General features: G+C 37.9%; 1 protein-coding gene across 5 annotated transcripts in view; it reads right to left on the bottom strand.

Annotated features, from left to right (window-relative positions):
- CDK14 (cyclin dependent kinase 14) overlaps nucleotides 1-24319 on the bottom strand; it is a 312933-nt gene that overhangs the window by 216909 nt on the left and 71705 nt on the right. For all 5 annotated transcript variants that reach the window (XM_040693416.2, XM_015281963.4, XM_040693428.2 and 2 more), the window contains 2 exons: nucleotides 19175-19420; nucleotides 7579-7673 (listed from right to left, as the gene is read on the bottom strand). In XM_040693416.2, coding sequence (XP_040549350.1) covers nucleotides 7579-7673; nucleotides 19175-19420 — 341 coding nt within the window. The remainder of the gene's footprint in view (nucleotides 1-7578; nucleotides 7674-19174; nucleotides 19421-24319) is intronic.

Here is a 24319-nt window from a genome sequence, read left to right as displayed (position 1 = left end):
AGGCAACAGAAACCATAATAATTCTGAAATACTCTATCTAAAGAAATTGGCCAAAAGATTTATCTGTGAACTGGACTGCTGCACATAAGGCATACAATGAAGCATGTGAATATAATACTTCACACTGGCATGGAGTAAAGCTAAGGGAATGGCTAAAGAGCAGAAGTGTGACAAACAAAGCAACGTCAAGTTCTTCAGGCTATCTGAAGCCTACGGCACTTGCAATAGGTTGTATATAAGACAAAAGGAAAGGCTATAGAAGAGCCATGGAGGCTTGAAGAGAAATAAATGAAATACTGCAGTTTAAAAGAAAAATAATGTGGGAATAGCAATTAGCCCTGTCAGGTATCCTCAGTAAAGGATGCACATCAAAATATAAAAATGAAAATCCCTAGGTGATCTTTTTTTCTTGTGAGCAGCCATCCACAAACATTTATATGAAATACTTCAGTCAGCTATTTTTCATTAAGCATTCCACAATACATCATGCCAACAACAAACACAGGTGGTTTCCACTGATCATTCTACTATTCCCTGTTGCCACAAGAATAATATTACATAGGAACCACAGCTGGTGCAGAGCACGGGCACTGCCTTTCTGAGCAATATTTCTCTATAAGATCTGCGTTTTACACCTCTAATTTCTTATTGATTTTTGTGTGAATAGAAAAAAAAGTACTGCCTTTGAAGGATATGAATGTAAAATGCTCTGCATGGAAAAAAAAGAAAAAAAAAGCCTTTCATCTTTTGGCACACTCTGGAATCACCCTGTTTTCAATCCTATTTCAAACAAAAATTGCAGCAGCACCTCAGCTGAAGAACATCCCATAATCTCTGTGGGATTTGGGTGACAGTACCAGCTGGGACAGGACACCACTCTGCACCCCACCAAACCATTTCTCATGTTAACAGTTAGAAAGGAAAGGGAAGAGAACTGTATTTATGACAAGCATTTTATATGGGATACACTGTTTGAAACTATGCAATTTTGTGGTATATTTTAGGCAAAATTTTATAGATTGATCTCTCTGTTAAGAGTTCTGCACATTATTGCAGTACTTTGTGCACAGCTTAGTGAAGGCTAGTGCACTAAAAATCATATGCAGAAGCAAGAAATAGGTCGAGATCACAGCAGGAGACTGGCGGATATACCATTGGCTTGCTTCTCAGAACACAGCTTCATGCTGTGCAAGAAGCAGTCACAGATCACATCACTTTAACTGAAGTAATCTGCTTTAATTCTTTGCCTATAACTTAAAGGGCAATTAAACACTGTTGGAGAAGAGGATGGAAACCATGCCAGCACATAATATTGCCAAAAGCACAGGGTTTTTCCTTAGGGGCAGTGAGCAGAGTTCCCAGGGCAAGTACAGGATGCCTTTCACACTGCTCTGCAAGGGGTTCCCATTAAGTGCATCTCCTTCCTGCTGTCCCTGGCTTCATCACCAGACTCTTAGCGCTCATGTCAACATTTATTTGGCACAGATCAAGCAAGATTCCATTGCTTTAAATTCAGGTATATTTATAGCAATGCTCAAGAGGGAAGAGGTCATGGTCTAGCAGGAAGATATGTGTGCCCATACAGACAGACAGCATTTCTTCAGTTCAACTGCAAACAGAAATGATACAATAATTCCAGAGGAACCTATTTCTCTGATTTATTTTCTGCAAACTACTTACAAATACAGTAATATTTTCCAAAGTTGCCCCAGAAAGTACATGGAGATGAAGAGTTAAGCCACAATATATATGTTATATTAATTTCTGTTAATCTGTCTCAACAATAACTTGAAACCATGGAAAAGAATCTGAAAAAAAAAGAAAAAAAAAGAAAAAAGGAAGACTGTAAGTGAAAGACTATCCACTACTTGCCTCTCAAATCAACTTCAGTAGGATTGTATTTATCTTAACTCAAATTTATTAAAAGAGATTACATATTCACAGCATTAGTAAAAAATACAAATCCAGTTTATCTTGCAACATTTTCTAGAGTGTAACCAGCAAAATACTAGGTCTATTTCTCCAGAATTTTACTGGAAATACAAGAGAAAAGTGATCTGAATTTCAATACAGACAGTAAGAAGCCTTTTGGGATTTTATACAACCAAGTAATGTGATAAATTAACCTGAGAGAAAGTAGAAAATGAATATGCCAAAAAAAGCTCTATTATGCATGTCTGAAGTTCAACATGTGAACTGAAATAGATTTGCCCATTGATGCAACAACTGGCAGAGAAGAAACAAATGGTTGCACGGCTATTTCTGCAATAAACAGAAAAGCCCAATCTGAGAGAACAGTGCTTCAGTTTCCTCAGTCGCTCAGTTCTGTTAATTCTGCTGCTTCCCCACACTCCAGGGAACCACTTTTATCTGACTACAAAAAGAAAAATCCATCATCCATTAAGAGGAATTAGCCTGCTTCATTTCACATTCCTGGGATGCTATCACAGACTCTCACATAGACAGAAAAATCTTGTTTAATAGGGAGACAAGGGCTGAGTACTTCCAATCCTGCCCCATTTCCAAAACTTAAGGCTTCTCATGAAGGCAAGTTACTGCACACATTCCATCAAAAAAGGAATAGTTGATTTTATGTCTTCGTAGGCAGCTATTTGTCTATTCATCTTTTCCAGCAGTAAGTTAGAATAAAAATCCCACGCTTCTATCATTATGATCAACAGGGTATAATCTAAAAGACTAAAGGATTCCTCATTAAAAGAAATCACAGGCAGATATTTAGAAGAAAACATAGTTATCAAGATTTTACCAAACAACTCTACAAAAGAAGACTAGGTTTAAAAATGACTTTTTCTGCTTTATGGCATTTCTTGAATTTTCTGTTTAGTTGAACAGATCCAAGGAGGGCTTGGTATAGACTCTGCATTCCCAACAGATCACAGATTCAAATTTAACACAATACTCAAAACTGGGAAAACCTTAACTTCTAAATGATAACATTATTATTGAGTCTGCATCACACAATGGCTGAAGTTGGAAGGTACCTCTGGGTCCATGTGGCCCAGCCCCTGGCTACAGCAGGACATCCTGAGCAAGGTGCTCTGGCCCACACCCAGGTGGCTTTTGAGTTTGTCTGAGGAGGAGATCCCACTCTGGGTACCACTCTAGCACTGCACAGCCCAGAACTGCTTCCTGGTGTTCAGGAGGAACCTCCTGTGTTCCAGTTTGTGCCCACTGCCTCTTGTCTCAGCACTGAGCACTGAACAGAGCCTATCTTCATTTCATACTCCCTTCAGGCATTTATAGACATTGATGAGATCCCCCTGAGCCTCATCTTACCCACCCTAACCAATCTCAGCTATCTAAGCCTTTTGTCATAAGAGAGTGGCTCCAAACACTTCATGGCCCTCCTCCATGGCCTCCAATACCTTCATGGCCCTTCTCTGGACTCTCTCCAGTAGTTCATATGTTTCTTCTTCTAGCGAGCCAGTATACTCTTAAGAAATACGTTGGGTTGAACAGAGACAGAGGGTGAGAGCCACCTCCCTTTGCCTGAAGAAAACACTCCTCATAATGCAGCCCGGGTTACCATTAGTAAAAGGACATATTGCTGAAGTTTTCTAAGTATCAAAGACCACCTTAGCAGTGTCAATTTCCACATCAAGAGCATTCAGCAAATGATACGTTTGGAAATGTAAGTATCACTGCATTCAAAAATTATTTTACAAAATAATCATCATGCTTTACACGTGTCCTGGTTATCTGCTCTGCCTGGGCCTGTTCAGTAGCTGCTGCAGGCAAAGGAATGATGACAAATAGTTGCCTACAACTTCCTTGAAACTGAAACAATATGGGTGAAAACCCAAACATTACTTATTCCAGAATTTTGCTATAAAATATCTTACCGAAGGACACACTAATTTCAGCCCAACAAACCCTGCTTTCAGTGTGCTCATGAGATTACTGTAAGCAGGGCAAAAAAAGGTGTTCGGAGTTGAACCTAGATGACCTACAGCATTGAAACATAATTCTAATTCCCAAAGCTATCAGAAGTGTAGGGGAAAAGAAAATGAAGACAGAAAACCATGTAATTTTTTTTTTTTTTATGTTACTGTTTCAAGTGGTATATAACCATGGAGGTTAGAGACAAGCAGTTTAAGAAGCTGAAGAAAGGGTAGAATGACCACAACTACTACACAGTGCTCTTCTTAAAAATCTTCCTCAGTTTGCAGCTGTCATATATAAACATTACTAATCTTAAAGATGTCTAACACCCAAATCTGGGGTCATGCCTGATCGTTCCCAGCTTTCTAGCACCTATTTTCTCTTATATTCCCTTCACATTTACAGATCAACTTGGACTTGGATTCTCAAAGCTGAATGCATGCAAATAATATAGAACTATTTCCCCTATTTGGACCTAGAAATTATAATTGTAGTGCAATTATTTTTTAAAAGAATTGCAAAAAGCAAAAAAAAGCAATTGTTTTAAAAAAAATAATTTCCTGGACACATTAAAAATCTCTTGGTAGAATCTGAAACCAAATTATCTTTGTTCTGGAACTTAGTGCACTATAGTATATTTGTAGTAATAGGAAGGAAATATCCTTTCCTTCTTTTTTCAGCCATCTGATGACTTCACTTGAACTCTGGTAATGAAAACAATCAAGAACTACTTTATGCAAAGTGCCAATGATCAGCAGTAACACAAGCTGGTTCTGGGAGACATTCTCAGTGATTTGCTTGAGTGTATCAAATACAGAAACATGATATGTTGATGAGAAAGCCAGCAGTCGTTTTTATAACGGGTAAAAAATTGATTTTGAAATGAAGCAGATTTCCTTTCTCTCCCCCTCTCAATGTCTCAGTTCATTGTAATGTAAACAGAGGTTTTTCTTCCAGAGATTCAAGAAGGCCATAAATGGAAAGATACTTTTCATTTAATGGTACAAACTTGAATTAGGAGTTGCACACACTTCTATGCAACCATATTGACTAACCTATAAAACACAAATTTACTCTGATCATAGATCATAATTAAACATTTTCAAGCAGCTGAATATAGAAGTCAAATAGAAACAAAAATAGGAAGTAGATTTGGAAAACTCAAAATTATAGCATAGTACTCTTTATTAAGCTGGTAACAAGAACATGGAAGAGCTCATAATGGAAAATGGGATTCATTCACAATAAGTGCAATGAATCACATTGCTATTAACAAATATTAAGATGATCAAAACTGCCCAAGCATTTAGATGAAAAGTAATGTCTACATTACAGACAAGTAAATACATAATAAGACTGATACAAATATGCACTCTTCCAGATGTAGTTTGGCCAATTTGTTCTCAAAATACTTGCTAGACATTACTATCAAACAAACTTTGACATTTATCTACAGCTTTCCAAAAGTTAATAAGATAGAATCTACATACAGCACTTTATGTGGTGACAAAATTTCTTTGAGAAGAAAATGTACCATTAAATTCTCAAGACTGCATTGTCCTTCAGTTTGTAGATGCCTTATTCTTACAGATAATAAACTTTCCCTCAATTTCTATTACCTTGATGTCTATGTATCTCATGAAAATTATTTTTAAGACTAAAGAAAACAAAAAGCAAACAAACAAACAAAAAAAACCCACAACTTGATGCACGTGCCTGGTGATAAATTCTAAGCACAAGAATTGAGTACAAAGCATCATTCAAAGCTCATCTCATCTTAAATTCTACAGTTTAAACTACAGCTAAGGACACATACCCAAAATATTTCAGCAAAATGCTGAAGTCAAGCATTAGAGTTGGTTGAAAATCAGGGATTCTTAAGCATTTCAATGAAAATACATTTTCTGTGCACATATTACCAGCTTCTCCATATAAGCTCTGCATCTGTGTGCTGCAGAGTGCCATGAAGGTTTAATCAGTAGTCAAAATCAGCCACATGCCAAAACAAAAAAAAAAAAAGGCCTCTTTTGACTTGTTTTGCCCATTTTCCTTTCCACTGAACAGACAGCCAGGGAACACAGTGATGCATATCATAGTCTTACCTTATAGCCAGGAAAAAAACCCTGTATCATTACAGACAATGCTATCTGCAATCTGCCAGAAAGTAACACTACAAGGCTCTAATGGAACAGGAGGAGCCAGAGCTGGCCTGTTCACGTACCCCTGCCCATTTGTTGATTCCTCCACTTCTCATGGGGACTGAAGGGGTAAGAGAACTTCAGTCCACATCTCCTTTCAAAAGAGCATATAGGCCCTACAGTGTTTCCCCTGTTCTTAAGGAATTGCCTCCTGCTGTTATGAAGTAATTCAACTGTTTCTTTTGGAAATAGAAGGTCTGGATTGGACGTGCTGAATCAGGATGGTGTTGTGTAATATCGGAACTGTTCAATTCTTGAAGCAAAAACTAAGCCAGCAAGTAGAGGAATATTACCTCAGGATTGGGAAGAGACCAGGATATTTACTGCAAACACATTCTTATCCAAACTCCAGTTACACACTTTTTCAAAACAAATTTTATATCCTTAGCAAAAGATGTTATGAAGCAGCAGAATACAGTTACGTATAATTATTATAATTGACACCACTTATTTAGAGCTTGCTATTTAAAGTGGCGAATGCAGAACACCCAGTAATATCAAATTTATTATTCAGCTACCGTTAAAATCATTGAAGTATTTCTTACAGATCTGCAGTCAGCTCCATTAAAACAAATCAAGTATTTCCAACCAATCTATGTTTCATAACACATGCACAAATCATCACTGAATGAAATAGCTTCAGGGAAGTGCTTTGCTTTGCTTTTAACTTTTGGTCAATTCCACTGATTGACAGGACATCCACTAACCCCATTTCCTTAGTTCAATCTTATTGAAAGTCAAAGCATATCAAATTACTATCACCAGATACATGCTGCGGTTTTACAAAAGGATTTTAGTGATAAGGCACAAGCTGAAATCTATACATTCTCCTCCAGTTACATAGATCTCAATAAAAAGATTACTTATGTATTATGTCTGGAATTCATAGTGACATGTAACTGAACCTTTAGCAATGCAAAATAACTGCATTTTCTTGAAGAAAGCTACCACTGAAATACAACACGTGCATCAGCATGGCAGAAGTGTAAATACTTCTTTTACATTTACAATTTGGAACATGCTTTATTTGCATCAGCTCTTGTTATTTTATTCACGCTTTTTAGAAAGACAAACAAAAGATTAACAAATTCATTTAATAAATATATTCAGTATTGTTCTCAGGACATCAGAATAAACTACCGGATATGATATTGTGCTTTTATCCATGAAAATTAAATATTAAACTTTTAACTTGGTATGTATATTGAGAAAGTAGCGTAACAGTAAAGTATACAGAAAACATTAGGTTAATTAGGTGAAATCTCATCTTGTTCTGACATGAAGTAATGTTACCTTTGCAGCATGGTCTCAGTTGCTTTCACTAGAGAACACAGAAATCAGCAGCGATCTGCATTCATTCATGGGGTTTTCTAACAAGTGCAGCAATACCAGTTACTACTTTCTGCTTATTTATTGAAATGAAATGCCAAAAATAACAACAATAATAATAAAGAGGAACAAAGAAACCTCAACTTACTTGCTTTTCCCTTTGTATACTGTAGCATAGGACCCTTCCCCTAGTTTTTCCAGTTTTTCATATGAGTCTGCTTTTCCAAACTTGGGACTTGTAGGCTAAACAAGACCAAAAACAAAAGAAAAAAATGACCTGTCAGCATCTATTGCAATCAAAACTTTAACTGCTTTAATTCAGCCTTTAGAGATCAAATGCCTTTATGAAACCTCATACACCTGCGAGTTTTTAGCAGCCAACAATAAAAAAGTTAATAGCAGAACTAATAAAATGACAAAACAGGCTACTCCAGCAAACATCATAACATCATTAAACACTCCAGATGGTAGTTGCCCATATCAACCATATATTTACATCTCCAGAACTATCAAAAGGATTCTGTTCTTAATCAAAGGGAGGCTTCAGTTTCATTTTTCACATACATCACTTCATACAGTGAAAAGGATCACTAGCAATTAAACCAGCTTATCTTTGTTAAGGGATCTAAGCAACAGCTTCAGTCTGCTCTAAAAAACGAGCTTCTTAAGTAATTTATGTGTATGTATATATATATATATATATACACACACACATACGAAAATCTACCATCCACATAAAAGCACTGTGTAAGTAGCCAGTGCCCTCTGTACATCAACTGTTGCTCAGTATCATCAAAATACTACAGGAAACCACTTTTAAAGAGAATATCTTGTTTCTGAATTAAGTTTATCATCTTCAGCTTGTGGGTTCATCTTCAGCTGGTAGTTATAATGGCATGTATGAGCAGCACAGTTGAACAAAATCCTGCAGTCTTCACACCTGCAGCCTAAGTGTGGGGCCGAGATCACGAGCAAGCAAAACACGGCCTCTTGCTACTGGTTCTAACAGGTCAGTTCACCTCTCTGCCTAGCAGCCCTGCTACCATTCTTTCCAAAGAGCACCACAAAGCTGAAGAAACAGAAACTCCTCTGACAGAGAAATGATTCATTTGGAAAGCTGATATTAAAAATTAAGAAAGAGAACGTGTGCTATGAGGAACTGTATTGCATAAAATCATGTTTCCAGGTTTTTATTCTGTAAAAGAACGTTGTTGTAAATGACGCAATACAGTATCTACATTTAATAACTTCGAAATCTTTCAAATAAAGTCCTGGTCTACAACTAGACACAGTAGACACCAGAATAATTTATATCTTCCGCAATAAATAATGCTTTTAGTATGTGGGTTGATACGGGTACTTTGTTTCTATACCTGCACATGTATTTAAAGACTGGTATGTTAAGAAACGTACATATGTAGAAAAGAAATGTCATGGTATACAATAGAATATTTCTTAATTCGCCTCACAGTACTCGCCCGAGTACTTTAAATTCAGTTAAAAGACCACTTTTACTGTGAATTAGTCCTAAATTTCACAAACTGAAGTAATTTGAAGCAGTTTAGCATAAGCATTTTTGTGCACAACATATGATGAAGTCCCTGGAAAACATCTGAGTCTTTTGAAGTATACCCTGTTTTCCCAAGTGTCCAAGTATTCCATTTTCTGGAGAAGAAGTGATTTTTATGTCTCCTTGGACCAGAGGTACACAGCAAAAAACTAATTTGCAACTGCCACCATCACTGACAGGTATTAGACTGCAGTGGTCGTATGTCCCATACTTAAACTAAGCAAAAGAGCGCCCCGGCAGAAATTCAGGGGGGATCAGCACTGATGCTCACATCAGATTCAGGGATTGTCTCCATAGCACTCTGGTCAAAACCCTACAATGGAAAGCAGCCAAGGAAATTGAGCATGTGGAGTGTTGAATTCAGCTGGGAGACTCTAAGCTGCTGTAGATAACACAGATTCACATTTGAGATCTTCCATCTAATTTAGAAGCAGTACTCAAGTTTCAGTTTTTTGGAAGGAGACAATCATTGCAGTGCAGAACACAGCTGTACCTAAATTCTTTTACAGCCATGGTTGAAAGTTTTAAATCAACTGAGCCTAAAAATTGTTCCTATTTAAACAGACAAGAGTATCCTAGGTAGGATGTCATTGGGAACTCATACGCCTTCATTACACCTAATTAACCATGAACCTGAAAATACAAAAATTTTCTTTCCTTAGTGGCTCTAAATATTTTCCAAGCCATAGTTCTGACACTTTGGCACACATACACGTTTTTTGGGACAGAGACACCAGCTTATTGAGTTATATCAGGATATACGTATGGATGTATGTTTGCAAAATTGTGCCCTGTCATCTCCCTCCAGTACACACAACTATCTACTATTTTGCTATCCAAGTCTTAAATATGAGTAACTGATGAAAATATGTCACATGGGAGCTCTCCGATCTTTTTCCTCTTGCATTATTGGGATCACTTCATTACAGATAAGAGAGTAATATAGCTGGCTCCCAGATCAATGCTTAAAAAGGCATTCTGCTTGGTCAGGAATGCAAGTGCTATTTTTTTTAATTGCAATTGCATTACAGATGTCACTAACAGAGGTGACTAAAATGTTTATTCAAGTAGCTTTCTCATTTAATTGTCTAATTATGGACTAATGTAACATTACAAACTATAGAAGAAAAGTGTTGAGGTATTTAAGCGTCTCCTGTATAATAAAAAGTGGTAGGAAATTTTTTCCATTGCAGACTGCATTGAGCACACAGTGAGTAGCTTTGTTTGGAGTGCCAATGCTGCTCGAGTTAACAGTAAATAGTTCATTGCTAGTTTCCTCATATATCAGGGAAAGAAAAGGACACGCTTCATACATGTGTTTCACATTCACTCTTATTTTCACACTGTGATTTACCTTAATTTTATACCTCTGGAAACCATAATGTAAAAGGCCATAACAACTTGTAATGCCTTAAGATCTTGATAGGAAACAGGGTGCCTTTAATCCATTACCACTCAGTAAATCAACAGCAGTAATTACTCTTACAACCTCAGGCTCATTTCCCCATGTTCCAGCTGCCAGCAGCACTGCCTTAGGGTCGTGTCTTTTGCCTCATTCTTCCTCTAAGAGCTGCTGCATCCTAGCCAAGAAGAGATAAACAGATAAGTCCTCACACTGGCAGGACCAGCTTGCACCTCACTGACAAAAAGAGGAGCTGGTTTTGACTGACCTGCCCTCACCAGGCACCTCAAATTCCTCAACCAGTGCCTGTCCAACTAAGTGTAGACCAGAATCAAGCTGAAGCACAACCTGTTAGCCACTGTTCATCCTACACATGGTAAACCACTGTGGATCTCTTTGTCTCCCCAGGTGACCACTCTCCAGCAGTGGAGCTCGGCCATCTGCTCCAAACCATAGAATGGATTGGGTTGAAAGAGACCTTAAAAATCATCTAGCTTCAATCCCCTGCCATGGTCAGGTCTGCCTCCCACCAAATAAGGCTGCCCAGTGCCCCATCCAACAGAGCCTTGAAGGCCTCCAGAAATAGGGCATCCACTGCTTCTCTGAGCAGCAGCGTCAGTGCTTCACATCCCTCTGAGTAAAAATGTCCCCCCTAACATCTAACCTAAATCTCCCTTTTTTAGTTTAAAACCATTCCCCCTTTTCATTCACTGTCAGTCTCCCTTTAAGTACTGGAAGGACATAATGAGGCCATAATAAGGACTTCCTGGAACCTTCCCCAGTTCAAACAAGTCCATCTCTCTCAGCCTGACTTCATAGGAGAGGTGCTCCAGCACACTGATCATCTCTGTGGCCCTCCTCCAGACCACCTCAACAGCTTCAGGTAGTAGTACTGAGAGGGATGCTCTCCTACTCCATACTCACACACTACTAGATCTTCATTACTTTTTCTTGCATTTGAAACTTTAAAAGACTTGGAATTCTTGAAGGAATCTGCTATAGAAAAGCACTTCAGAGGATTTTTTTAAAAATAAATAAAAAATCTGCAGTTGCTTAGATACTCTGAATTATACTATATTCCCATATTCAACATCAAAACATGATGAAATTTTGAAGAAGTGAAAGAGTTTGCAAACTAATTTGCAAGACATTTGTTAATGAACCATCAAGACAGATCTCACACAGCACATGTAACTACTTTGGAAAATTACCATTTAACAAAATTACCATTTCCCCAACTTCTTTTTTTTTTTAAAATGAAGTCTCATACATTAATTCAAAGCACAATTACCATTGCTTGCATTTGCTTAGTTCAGACATTTCTTACCTGTATTTCTGGGTTAGAAAGCCAAGTTAAACTCACATAATCAAAAATACGAAATTTTCCAAAACTTGCATTTGATTTCAAAGAGGTATAAATAAACTGATTGACTGAATTGATTGAATCTGAAGTTCTGTGTAATTGCTAAATACTGTAACCATTTTCAACTATTTCATGATTGCACTTTCTTTCATATGATTATTTTTCCAGATTGATAGCCATGAATTTTATTATTACTGTTTCTCTATATTAGTTTAACTTTCTCAACCATTTTAATTTTTGTCAAAAAAAAATACATCTTGTTACTGCAAGATAATAGTACAGATTTTTTAATGGTAATATTACAATCCCTTCACTTTTAAATGTAATCTTCTGTTTGCCTTTTTTTTGTTGTTTTGTTTTCAGCATTTTACTTCCTCCAGTAAAATATATTGGAATACATATTCACAGAGATGTGCGTTTGTTGAGTCACAGGAATCTCATATTCTGCTCAGGACATGGTTGACTGAAACATGCATAGCGAGCGAGACATATTCAGAGCACACCAGGTTTGCAGTGCTTGCATCAGCCACTGACACATCTCACAAGAAGCCTCCCTACATTTTAGAAAACTACTTACTGCAGTCCTCTGATTTGACCCAGACAAGATTTCTCAGTGGAAAAGACTATCAATTTTAGCTCAATGCACATATTTTGTTAAACGTTTGTACAAAGCTACTTCTTGAAGCTCAACTACTTCTATCACTATTCAATTTTTATTGCCTTTTTTTAACTATTATTCTTTTTTCTTCTTATTTCTCTTTCCTTCCTTGCTCTCCAGAACACCTATGGAACATGACTGCTCAGCACACTTTGTTCTTTGTCTGAAAACCAGCTGTGTTTTTAATGCATGTGTAAACTGTACAGATGACTGTAGATAATTCAAGCCTTCAAAACTTTTCTACAAATTCTTTTATCATAATTTCTTTGATACAAGCTAAAGACTGATCTTTTCCAAAGTTCAGTGTCAGAATTTTGTACTTGCTAAAATAAATAAATAAACAAATGATAGGCAAGTCACTGAAATGAGAATCTTCACACCAGCGAGTAATCTTCCAGAGAATTCAGGTGGGAAAGAGAGACGAGATACTGTGACAGAAGGAAGTCAAGGTGCTTGAGCCTTTGAAGAACTGCAAATAGAACCAACTCTCTGTGGAGGCCAGCACAGATTGCAGCAGATCATGTTATTCCCCAGAGGACAGAAGCACAGAGAGGTGCACTCTTTTCCCTCCAGGAACCACAGTTTGCCTTTGTGCTTTGCTTTCCTTGAAAACAGTTGTCATTAACGTACTTTTCTTATTATTAGCCTGCAGTTTTCCCAGTGCAAGGTTAGGCTCACAGCACCACAGAGTGCTGGGAGAGGGCATTTTTGTTGGATGGGTTTCAGCAACCAAGATTAGATTTTTTTCTCTGGCTAATTAAATAAAGATCATAGTAACAGAGATAGAAAGAGTATGCCAAAATGCTGAACACAGAAATAGAAGAAGCTATTTCAAACTGACGTGAGCGTATTAAAAATAACAGGGAAAAAAAAAAAACAAGGGGAAAGAGTCTTTTCTGACCAGGTCATTTCGAATAAGTGTTACACTGATACAGACTGTAGGAGGGATAACAGAGTTATTCCAAGATCCTGCAGGATGAATCCTCACACTACGTTCTCATATGAACACCGTCTCTCTCAGAAATTTCTAAAATCTATGTAGTAAAGGAAGCTTTAATGGAAAATTACATTGAAAATCACCTGACTATCCTTACACAAACTGTGTGGGTTATGTTCTCATGCATTTTTCATAACTATAAAACAGCTTGTGAATGTCACACTTAACTGTCACACTCCTGAGCTTAAGTTTTAAATAGATTTTCTTTCTTTCTTTTTTTTTTTAAACTGTGGGATATTAGACTTCAATATAAAGACATCCTCAAGGGAAAAATATTATGTTCACAGTACTGCTGTAAATTATTTAAGATCAAAACTAAAGATCTGTTCTGTTGTATGAATCAAAATAAATAAATTTATCCCTAGAATAACCCGAAAGTGAAAGGTAGGCCAAAAGGCCTGGGAATAAAGAGTAAAAACTGAAGATTGCTTTTAAAACCTTTCATATTTTGTCTTCTTTGCCGCAATGGTAAAATTACTCTACAAAACCTTACGCACATATAGGTCAATATGATCCCATTTTTTCTTTTATTTTTAAACCTTTCAAGCTGGACTGCTGTCTAGGGCCATGTTCAAGGGATACAAACTGAGCACCACTGGAAGCTCTCCCCCTGCCTGATCTGTTCCCTGCATCTTCCCACCCCCATGACATGCAGCTGTAAATGAGCAATCTGAGCTACCACAGAGCTCTGCAGAAGGGCTGAGTGCTGTTTGTAAAGATGTTTGCTTGTTCCCCGGGCTATTAAAGCACAGGAGCTGGACCAACTGCCACATTTTATTTGCTTTATCAGATAAAGTGTATCCCCAGGTTAAGATTCTTAAAGCTTCCCTCATGCCTGAAAAGAAAAACCAACACTCTACACCGAACTCTGAACTTATCCTACCTCAATTAAAAGTATTAGCCAAGAAGGATGCAGCTACCTACCTTTTGCTTCCTAAAAGTATAGACAGATCCATCTACCTGAACAGGAACAAAGGTGAGAACAGCACACAAGATCTTTCGGCAGACAAAACAATCCTTCCCTTTTAGACAAAATTCTAAATTTAGCTTCTGCTTTCAAGTTAGGCTTTTTATGCAACTACTTTGCAATGAGTTAATAGGATCAGTTCATATTTTTTACTTGCTTTTCTTTGGAGGAAAGTTGCAACTGGACTGTAGATCAATAGAAGATACAAAAACAGAGGAGAGATCTTCCAAAAATAGAGCAGACTAAATGTAGTAAGGCACTGCTTATCCAACTAATTTTTATCTGATTTTTTTTTACATTTATGTAAGTACACTTTTATATATTTACGTATATTTTTAAAAATAGTATTTCACCTCATTTAGTTTTTCTCCTACTAAAAGTGCACTTAACTTAGCATGACATTTGAACTCATTGCTATGGATCCTAAGTGATCCAAAGAACAAACCAATGCATAGCACCAGCACGGAGCTAAATCTTGACTGGACTGGTTAGCTTATAACACCTGCACTATTCTATTTACATACTGTGCAAAGTATTATTGTAGTATATAAAACATGAATACTGAATACAATGAAACTTTACTCGGAGAACAATAAATGTGGCTGCGTGCCCAAAGAGCAAACATCTCAAATATAACCTTCAGGGAATTAGTCAAATCATCTCCCAAAGCAAGACTTATTTTGGGAAGAGGCACATATGTTTGGTTTTGTGTTGTTTTTATTTTCTTTTGCCTAGCTTATTTCATAGCTTTACTCTTTCATCTAATAGCAAGCAGAGAAAAGCAAGTAGGCAAAGACTCAACATAATGATTTGTAAAGAGATACACATCTTTTGCATACACACGCACACACATATATATATATACACACACAATTATGCGCTGTGTAGCATTGGATCAAAGCAGAGATCTGCCCAGCCACATCACCTTCCACTCTCAGTAGCTGACAGATGACCTACAGATAGGCTAATTTCTACTTTATATCCTCCAAGGTGAAGAATCTGATGTGTTAAAAAGCATGTTTGTTTCATTGTAGTGTTCATTCCATAATTACATTTCATTTCAATCGGTTTAAAGATTTGGGATATCACACTCAAAAATGTTGTGAGTTGTTTTTTTTTTTTTTTTAATATTTAAAAGAAGGGCAGGGAAATACAACACAATGTCACTGTTTTGCATAAAGAGAATGTAAATGTCAGGTGGAAGGATTTCTTTTTGGTTGTTCTTATAAGACAAACCGATTTTCACATTTAACATGCTAGCTTCTTGCTGTGCTAATTATACTGCTACTGCACTAATTAACAACATGGAATTTCCATGGGGTTGCAAGGAGGTGTGACATTAAGTGTAGAAAATTACTTTGTGTTTAAGAGCAAATGGTTTATTCTCCAAGAGACAATCTGTGGGCAGGAACACTGAGTTCCAGCTTTCACAAACTTCTGTGTTCCATCCTTCTCATCACAGCATTTAGAAGGTACAGAAAACATAAAATAGATCACATTCTGTCTATTGAGTATTATTTGTTGATTTTCACCAAGCATTGATGCTGACAACTGCCAGGGAGTTGCATTATAAAATAGGTTTTTATTGAGAAATGTTAGTTTTGAGACCAATTAGGAACTTCCACCTGACTAGAAAGAGGCACAGATTAATACAGAGCCCGCAAGTCTTAGCCTTTTGCAAGACATCGATTCTTCACCTGATGGCTACAGAGGACTTAAATGATGAAAGGGGAGAAACTAAAAATAAGCCTTTTCCTAATACAGAGCCTCTGGTAATGAAGTACAGCAAGTGAAAACTGAAAGTAGTGTACTTTTATCTGAGTACCTTAAAAAATACTTTGTATGAAACAGTCAAAACTGCATCACAACTACACAGCTGTAGTCAGTGCAACCCAAATGGTTTAGCATGCTCAAGATTATTTACAGAAATTGGAACGTCAGTTCAGAATGGCATCATCCACACAGAAGAATTTCCAGAGAAGCAACTTATTGAATTATAAGGGAGAATACGGAGCAGCTCTCTGACATGAAAGAAAATGTAATAATTTGAAAAGGAAGTAGCAAGGGGACCTGCTATACAGCATCAAGACTACGGAAGGGAAAAAAAAAGGCATGGTCACTTCAACTGTAGTTCAAAACAAGAGAATGACAAATCCCTGCAACTAACTATACAGGCATCTGTTCAATGAAATGTGCAACAGAACATCTTGTGCTTGAGGCAATGCAGCCAGCTCTGGGGAAGGGAATGGCTTGATCACATCCTTGCCTTGGATGTTAGAATTTCAGGTCTGCCGGTCAGGACCGAGCGTGAACTACCATCAACAGAGTGGTAACACTGCTTTTTGCTGTGAGCTTCTATTCTTTCTTCACTAACTGGAAGACCCACATTATTCCACAAACTATTCCCTGCCAGGTGCACTTCTGAGCACCCTGTTTGAGGAAGAGTTAAAAAATGACTAACAATGCATGTGAGCAGAAGGAGGGAGTTCACTGAGAAAAGCTATAAAAGTCACAGAGAATTACAGGAAGTTAAGAAATCAGAATTGTTCTTCGGGAAATTCCTATGCATCCACTTTAAAACATGAGACATCCCCACCAAATGTATGTGACTCAGCCCATGAGAAGATCAGTGAGCAGTACGTATGGCAGGGGCTTTATAGAAGAGCACAACAGTAGAGAAAATATTAATACCATGTACGTGAGAAACTATGGGGATCACAGGACAGTGCGTGGGCACAGAAGAGCACCAGCCCTTTGGAAAAGAGGAATAAGATGCTGATAACCCATTTCCAAAATAAATTCCAAATTCTGGAAGCAAAATAAATTAAAGGGTTTTTATTTGAATAGAAACTAAGCGTGCAAAACATCAACAGAAATTAGTAACTAATTCTATGAGGAACAAGACAGAACAGCAGAGATGTGGAATAAGTTAAAACCACAGCGTAACACGAGGACCTTTCAGAAAAAATCATTGACATAAGAGTGCTGCCAACCAATAGTCAGGCATCATTCACAAGTAAGCAAGCTGCAAACTGTAAGTGTAGAAGTTTCTCACCTTCCAGAAAGTTTTATTTTAAGAGACATTAGCAAGAAATAAACAGCTGAGGTCTGACCAACAGGTAGGATGCTGAACATACAGGGCTTGTAGTGCTTACGCAAAACAACTATCTCCAAAACAATTCAAGAAAAGTAAAAGCTCCATTCTTCCCTACTGACTATAGCAGTTTTATGGTAAGAACTCCTTGTTATGAGCTGATGTGGGACATGCTGCAGCTATGTAACACCATATAATACTGAAAAATCGGATTTCTTTTTGCTACAGATGGTTACATTTTAAAAGGTAACCTTTTCTCCAAAGGACAGTCCCCCAGAGGCATGACATCTTATCCATTAAATTCCCATGGGTTAAGAAAAGCTCATCTGCTGAAAATGAATCTCTGTCACTTCTCCTTACAAGTCTGACAGAATTCAGTCAAACTTCTGCACAGAGGACAGGAGATATCCAGAAGATAGAGAAAAATTAAAGAAAAAAAAAGGAAAAAAAAAATCAACCTTTAAAATCACTTTATGCCAACTAAGATTTGCAGCATTACACACATTCTGTTGAGATCTGTAGTCTTCATCTCAAAGATCACGTTATTATGATCTCTTTTTCTTGCAAAAGCATAACAGAGAGAGTTTTTCAATAATTTTGAAGGTCTTTGAGGGAAAATATGTCTGGGTATTATTCATGGAAGATGTGACATTTTATTTATCTGGTTTCTTTCAAAGTACTTGAGAATAAAAACAACAGTGATGATGTATGGCCAACCCCTTCTCAGTTGTTTTCTCTCTCACACACACAGACAGTTTCTGACAGGGAAATAAATGCTAGTTTTACTACTTGATTTTAAAAAGAGAATTATAAAATATAAACAAAATCTGTCAAATCTGACTTGTTTCTCAAATTACTCCAGAAGAAAAAACTAGAAGTCAAAATGCAATACATGTGGTTTCCTACACATCATGGGAAAGAATTTGTCCTTCTACAAAATTTGCAACATAAACATCAAGGCAGCTGTAACGCCATATGAGGATCAGGAGAAAAATGCTTAGAAATTCTTTAGCATACATAACTGATATAGAACCACAAAATATCCGGAGTTGGAAGGAACCCACAAGGATCACCGAGCCTAACTCATGTCTCCATACAGCACCACCCAAAATCAAACCCTATGACTGAGAGCACTGACAAAACTCTCCTTGAGCTCTGGCACTTGGAGCTGTGACCCCAAAGATCCTGTTCTGTGCCCAGTCAACCTCTGCTGCAGACCCTTTCCCTGACCTCCAGCTGCCCCTCCCCTGACACAGCCTCATGCCGTTCCCTCGGGCCCTGTTGCGGTCACAGAGGGCAGAGCTCAGCGCTACGAGGAGCTGCAGCTGCCATGAGGCCTCAGCCTCCTCTGCTCTAGGCTGAGCAAACACAGGGACCACAGCTTGCTTCTTATACACCTTGCTCTCTAGACCCTTCTTCCACCTTTGTAGCAGCCCTTCTTTGGATGCTAATAGCTTTATGTCCTTCTCATTGTGGTACTCAAAACTGCACACAGTGCTCAAGGTAAGGGGAATATCACATGTTATCTTTCAAGATTTTTTTTATGCATATATTTTAAACAAAACATTAGAAATTTGCATGGTAAACATTTCAGTAGCAGCCATAAGCCCCTGCTTTGTTTCTAAGATTCTTCTTAAGGAAGATTCAATGTTACTAACTCCACCATGTACAGACACCAGTATTGCAAACTTACAGAGCTAGGGCTGGAATGCCGTCGGACTTTGGGTGATTCTTTCCCTGCAGATGAAGTTTTGAAGTTAATGCAAGCGTTGTTCTCTGAATGAACCCTCTTCACTTGATTAGTTGGTTTCTCAAAGGGATCGAAGCTACTCTGCGTCCTCTGGACCCTGACTTTCTTATCCTCAGGAATTGTATCCAGAGGTTTGATCACTGAATCCATTCCCTGGCAGTTCCGTGTAGACATCTTTGTGACACATATCTGAAAGGAAAAAAACAGCATTCATTGATTTTAACAGGCTGAGTCTGTATCGATCCATGTATCAGACAGCATCAAAAAAGGCCCCAGCACTCACAGGCATTCATTTTCTATTGAAATATTGAAACCACATATGCATTTTACATAGGGAACATAAACTAACAGTAAGAACAATAAATACATGTTTGTATAGTGTACTAAAAGATCCTGAAAAAGATAAAGCAGAAGAGAAACATACATAACATTCACACATCTGTGTGCTTTCTCATACAGCCTGTTCTTAGCAACAATGTCATTTCACTTTTTTCTTCCATCCAGCTGCTGATATCTATGAGCAGTATTGATTTCCATTTGTTTAAAATTGGATGTGCCTAAGCTTAAATAAATGATGGCAGTTTGGGTGTGTACCTTGGTGCTGGCCTGCCAGAGGTCCAATCCCAGCATATTACTGTATTTTTAAATAATGCTTATATAGTGTTATTGTTATTATCACCATATGTCTTAGAAAATGAAATCAGTAAATCAGTTCCCAGGCACAGAGATGTGCAACTACAGTTTAATGGCACACTAAAGCACAGAACTTCCATTCTCCCTTACAGGGAAGCACGATGCTGCCCAGCCCCACAGATGGCATCTTGCTTCGTGAGCCACCCAGGCAGCTTACAGCTTGAGCGAGAACTCACTAAGCAGAGCAGCCAGCTTAAGACAACTGCAGTTGTATAGTTTTGTGTACCTTATGCATTTTTTACATTCCAATTTATAAGACATTTCTTAAAACCACACATCTGGGGGAGGGGTTGTGTTTGAGTCTTCAGCTTCTGCATTTAGCCATAAGATTCAACTCTTAGTTAGGAAAAGCAAAAGTACTTTTTCCTTTTAGGCTACAGGGAAAAGCTATGAAGAGTGATGCAGGCTGGGCATCTGTCAGTCAGCCACTTCTCAACCCACCTCACCGTCCACTCATCTATCCTATTTGATTGTTCTTTACAATTTCCCTTGAGGAATTTGGTGCCTTGAAACTCAACTCATTACAATCGATCATAGAAATACTAGGTGACTATTCCTTGTGTTTGAGGTTTTGTGATTTAGGTGATTCACTGTAAAAGCGGATCACAAATTTCTTTTGTACTTTAAAAATTGAAGTTTGCTTCTCATGCAGTGTCATCTGGCCAAGCTGCCAACCACAGCTGAGCTCCAGTTCTGGCCACTACGGGCATTACAAGCCACCTTCAGCAGTGCGCACATTTCTTCTTGTTAACATGGATTCTCCAAGACTAAAACTTAACCAACTTTTAACTGAGAAAATGAACAGCCTCTCTTCGTTCCAAATGATAATACTCTCCCAGGTCAAAATTAAAGCAATTATGTAATTTTGGTCTATTACTTCAGAGAGAAAAGAAAAAGAGCTGCTGCACAAAGAATTTTTAATTAGCCTTCTTGTAAAACTAATTGGTTTCTTTTGTCCCCTAAAACAATGACCATGTACAGGCACACACCCACATACTTCCCACTGTCCTGTCTAGATTTGCCATCCTGCCATGCTTGCTCCAACAAAGATGTTTTGAGATCATTAAGTGTTTCTTAGCCTCTGAAATCCTATGAACTAGACAATGGGAGCAAGGGATGGGAAAAGAAAGTTAAAAGCTGCTCTTGTCTTCCCTTCAAATCACCAAAGGGCACCTGTCACCAGTTAAAATGTTTGGAATCCATAGCTACAAGAGTGCTGTATCTCAATACTTTATCCACTGCAAAGATTCCACATCTCACTCTACTGTGGGCTAAGGAGGTATTGCGTTAAAATAAATAATAATATTAACCCGTTACTGTTGATCATCTCTTAACAGGAAGCAGCAATAGTTTTTAATTAAATATTGAAGGGGAAATGCTTTCACCTTCAAGTCATTCCATTGAGTCAGGAGTGGGACGAAAGTCTCCGCAATCACCCATTATGAGCCAGCCTCAGATTGGCAACCGGATGGAGCGAGCCACACACCAGCCAGTCCCCTACACAGAACTCAGGCAATCCACGGGCACAGGGACACCAGTGTCACCAGGGGAGGAGACAAGACTGCAGAGAGGTGAGCAAGCAGAGACACTTGCGGCCACCATGAGAACCCTGGGCACTGCTGGGCGAAGGGCACACAGACCTGCCGTTCTCTGCTCCAGCCAACACATGAGTTTACCTTACTTATGTGACTTATCAAAGTGGATTATCATGCAAATAAGCATGAGTGTATTGAGCAAAAGTGATGTTTAATATGTTTTGGAAACCTTCTTGTGCACATAAATGATCTTAGATTTCACTGGGATATCCGTAGCACTCTTCGGAACAGCACAGGTCTGAACTCTTCTGGTACACTAATTCAACCTTTTAGGTATCATTTTTCCTTGCACTGTGTTAAAAAAGTGATTCCTATAAATTTCAGCCACTCAAATAGTATATACAGATGTTTAATGTCAGAAATTCTTAGAACAGTGACAGTGACTCACTGTATATCACCTGATAGCTCCTTGCTGACAGGAGGTCTGACCTACCCACTCATTTCCACCTCGCTCATTGCATAAGAGATGGACTGTGCTCCAGCTGAAGCACAGCATTTGCCAGAAAAGCCTTCTTTAGAAGCTTCTGTGCGCTCTTCAGGGTCAATCAGAATTTGTCTGTAAGTCTATTTTGCCATCTGTAAGACGAGAGTCTTTGTAGCCCACTTCATGTTTCAAATGTGTACATAAAGTCATAGGTTCTTTGAAATGGGCACTGTTCCCTTTATTAAAGCTACATGCACAACAACCCTTACTCATTCCAATAAAGATGACAAAGTCATCCATTGCAATCTCAAAACTAGATGATTCTGTTGAATATCTGCTTAGCTACAGTTACTGGAATGAAAAACAAAGTTAAACAAAGTGTAACAGCTCATGACATATAGGAAGTCAATCTAAATGATTCATTACTTTTTCTTGCCCTTGCTCTATAAATCTTTGTAATTCTGTACTTAATACTGCGGCACAGACATTTACTAGGATACTGTAAATGCTACCGTAGCCTAAAAGCAGTGTTACATGAAGATGTGATCAGTGGTACTTTAACTATTACAAATATTTAGACCAAATACACACCGTATAGATGATAACTTGGCTGGTCTTAAACAATATGAAAATTATATTTTATAAAATGCAATCAGGAGAAAGAATATAAGTGTCATATCCATTTAACACAAATTCCTCCTAGCATGAGCCATTATGCAGTTTTAATTACTGTTTCTTTAACTTAAATCATCATACAAATAAATATTAAGGTATTTTAACACAGAGCATTTCTTTCCCCTTCAGGAGCTTCTACTGTGATTCAGTACTTTTCTCACCACAAGTTATATTCAAAGTCAAACTTTCAGATGTATGAACTATTCCAGAAATGACTTGGCTTTTAGAACATGTGCAGTGCAGTCATAGCTCTCTCTTTCAGAGCAGGTACTTCTGCCAGCAGATCTCATAACTTCGGGGGACAGAGTAACCTGTTCTTTGATTATGTCTTCTCTCTTCTTTATAGGAAACAGGATAAAGAAAAGGCCAATCAACTTAATGTATCCAGTAGTAAAGGCCCAAGAAAGTCACCAGTTGATTCACTTTGAGCACTTTGTAAGCAGAAGGGAGTTGTGCCTACTTCCCATCCATGGCGTTCCAGCCTAGAAGGAACCACAATGAGGGCACTTCCCAAAAGCATGTTGAAAATCAGATGTAAACAAGAACAGGTACAGAGCAGCAGGAACAAGGGGCAGACTTAGTACCAATGTATGAGACATGCTTGCCTGCCAGGAAAAAATGTAAAACAAAGCAAAGGTGGTATGAGGTATGAATAGTATTCACACAAGCAAACTCTACATGTAGGACATTAATACTTCAAATCTCTGAATCTTCTTTTGCTCTTCTCCATAGAGAATGGAGTAATCCTACAGAAACTCCATTTTATTTTTTTTTTTTTTTGTGTGTGTTTTTGTTGTTGTTGTTTTGTTTTGAAGATACTGTTTGGAAAAAGCACTTAGAAATTGTCCAGGGACTCAGCATCTTTCTGAGAAATCTGAAAATAGCAATGTATACTTGTTCCTACACAGTGAGAGTCCTTCAGCTTGGCCTTGGAAAAAAGATTCCTGTCATTCTACGTGTAATCTGACAGAACCACTTCCCCATGAACATTCTGTCCGTCACATCTCTTACGCAATCTCTAACATTAAATACACAGTTGTATTTCTATACGTTGTCTCATTCCCCACTGCCAAACTCTACATCAATATCCCAAATAGTCACCAGAACCACTAGGGATGTCTCATTCATTCTGCACACCTTGATAGCTGAAGGATATCCCCTTGTTAAACATGTCCCAAATTATTTATTCTGTCTCAACTAAAAAGCTAAGACAAAATATGAAGCGATGAGACAAAAGTCATTTGCCTCTTAAAACCTACAGCACAAAGATCCACCTGGCAGCTGCCTGAAGAACTATTCTCTACTTTTGAAAAATAAAAATAAAAATAGAGAAAGGATGATTTATCTATCAAATAATAACAGTCATGGCAATTCTAATATTAACTTGAGCTATTACAGCTTCTGGCAACGTAACACAAAATAAAACCTAGTGCACTGTTACAAGAGGTTATTTTAGTGCTTCTCTTGTGTTTTTAATTATCTAAAGTAAGAACACACCCAGAATGTTAAAACATCATACGCTTTACAATTCCTAATTTGAGAACCACAAAAAAAGCATGACAGATTACACTTTGCAACTTTCTTAGGTTCTTGATCAGAATCAGAAAATAGTATACAGCTGACAACAGAACAGCCTGGCCAGCCTTTTTTCTCGTCATCCTACTCAGTCTCACAGTCAGTTTGAGAAGATCCCAAGGCCAC

This window comes from Gallus gallus, chromosome 2 (assembly GCF_016699485.2).
Source record: "Gallus gallus isolate bGalGal1 chromosome 2, bGalGal1.mat.broiler.GRCg7b, whole genome shotgun sequence".
Taxonomy (NCBI): domain Eukaryota; kingdom Metazoa; phylum Chordata; class Aves; order Galliformes; family Phasianidae; genus Gallus; species Gallus gallus.
Note: the sequence above shows the minus strand (reverse complement) of the source record. Positions and strands in the feature narration are given on the sequence as shown.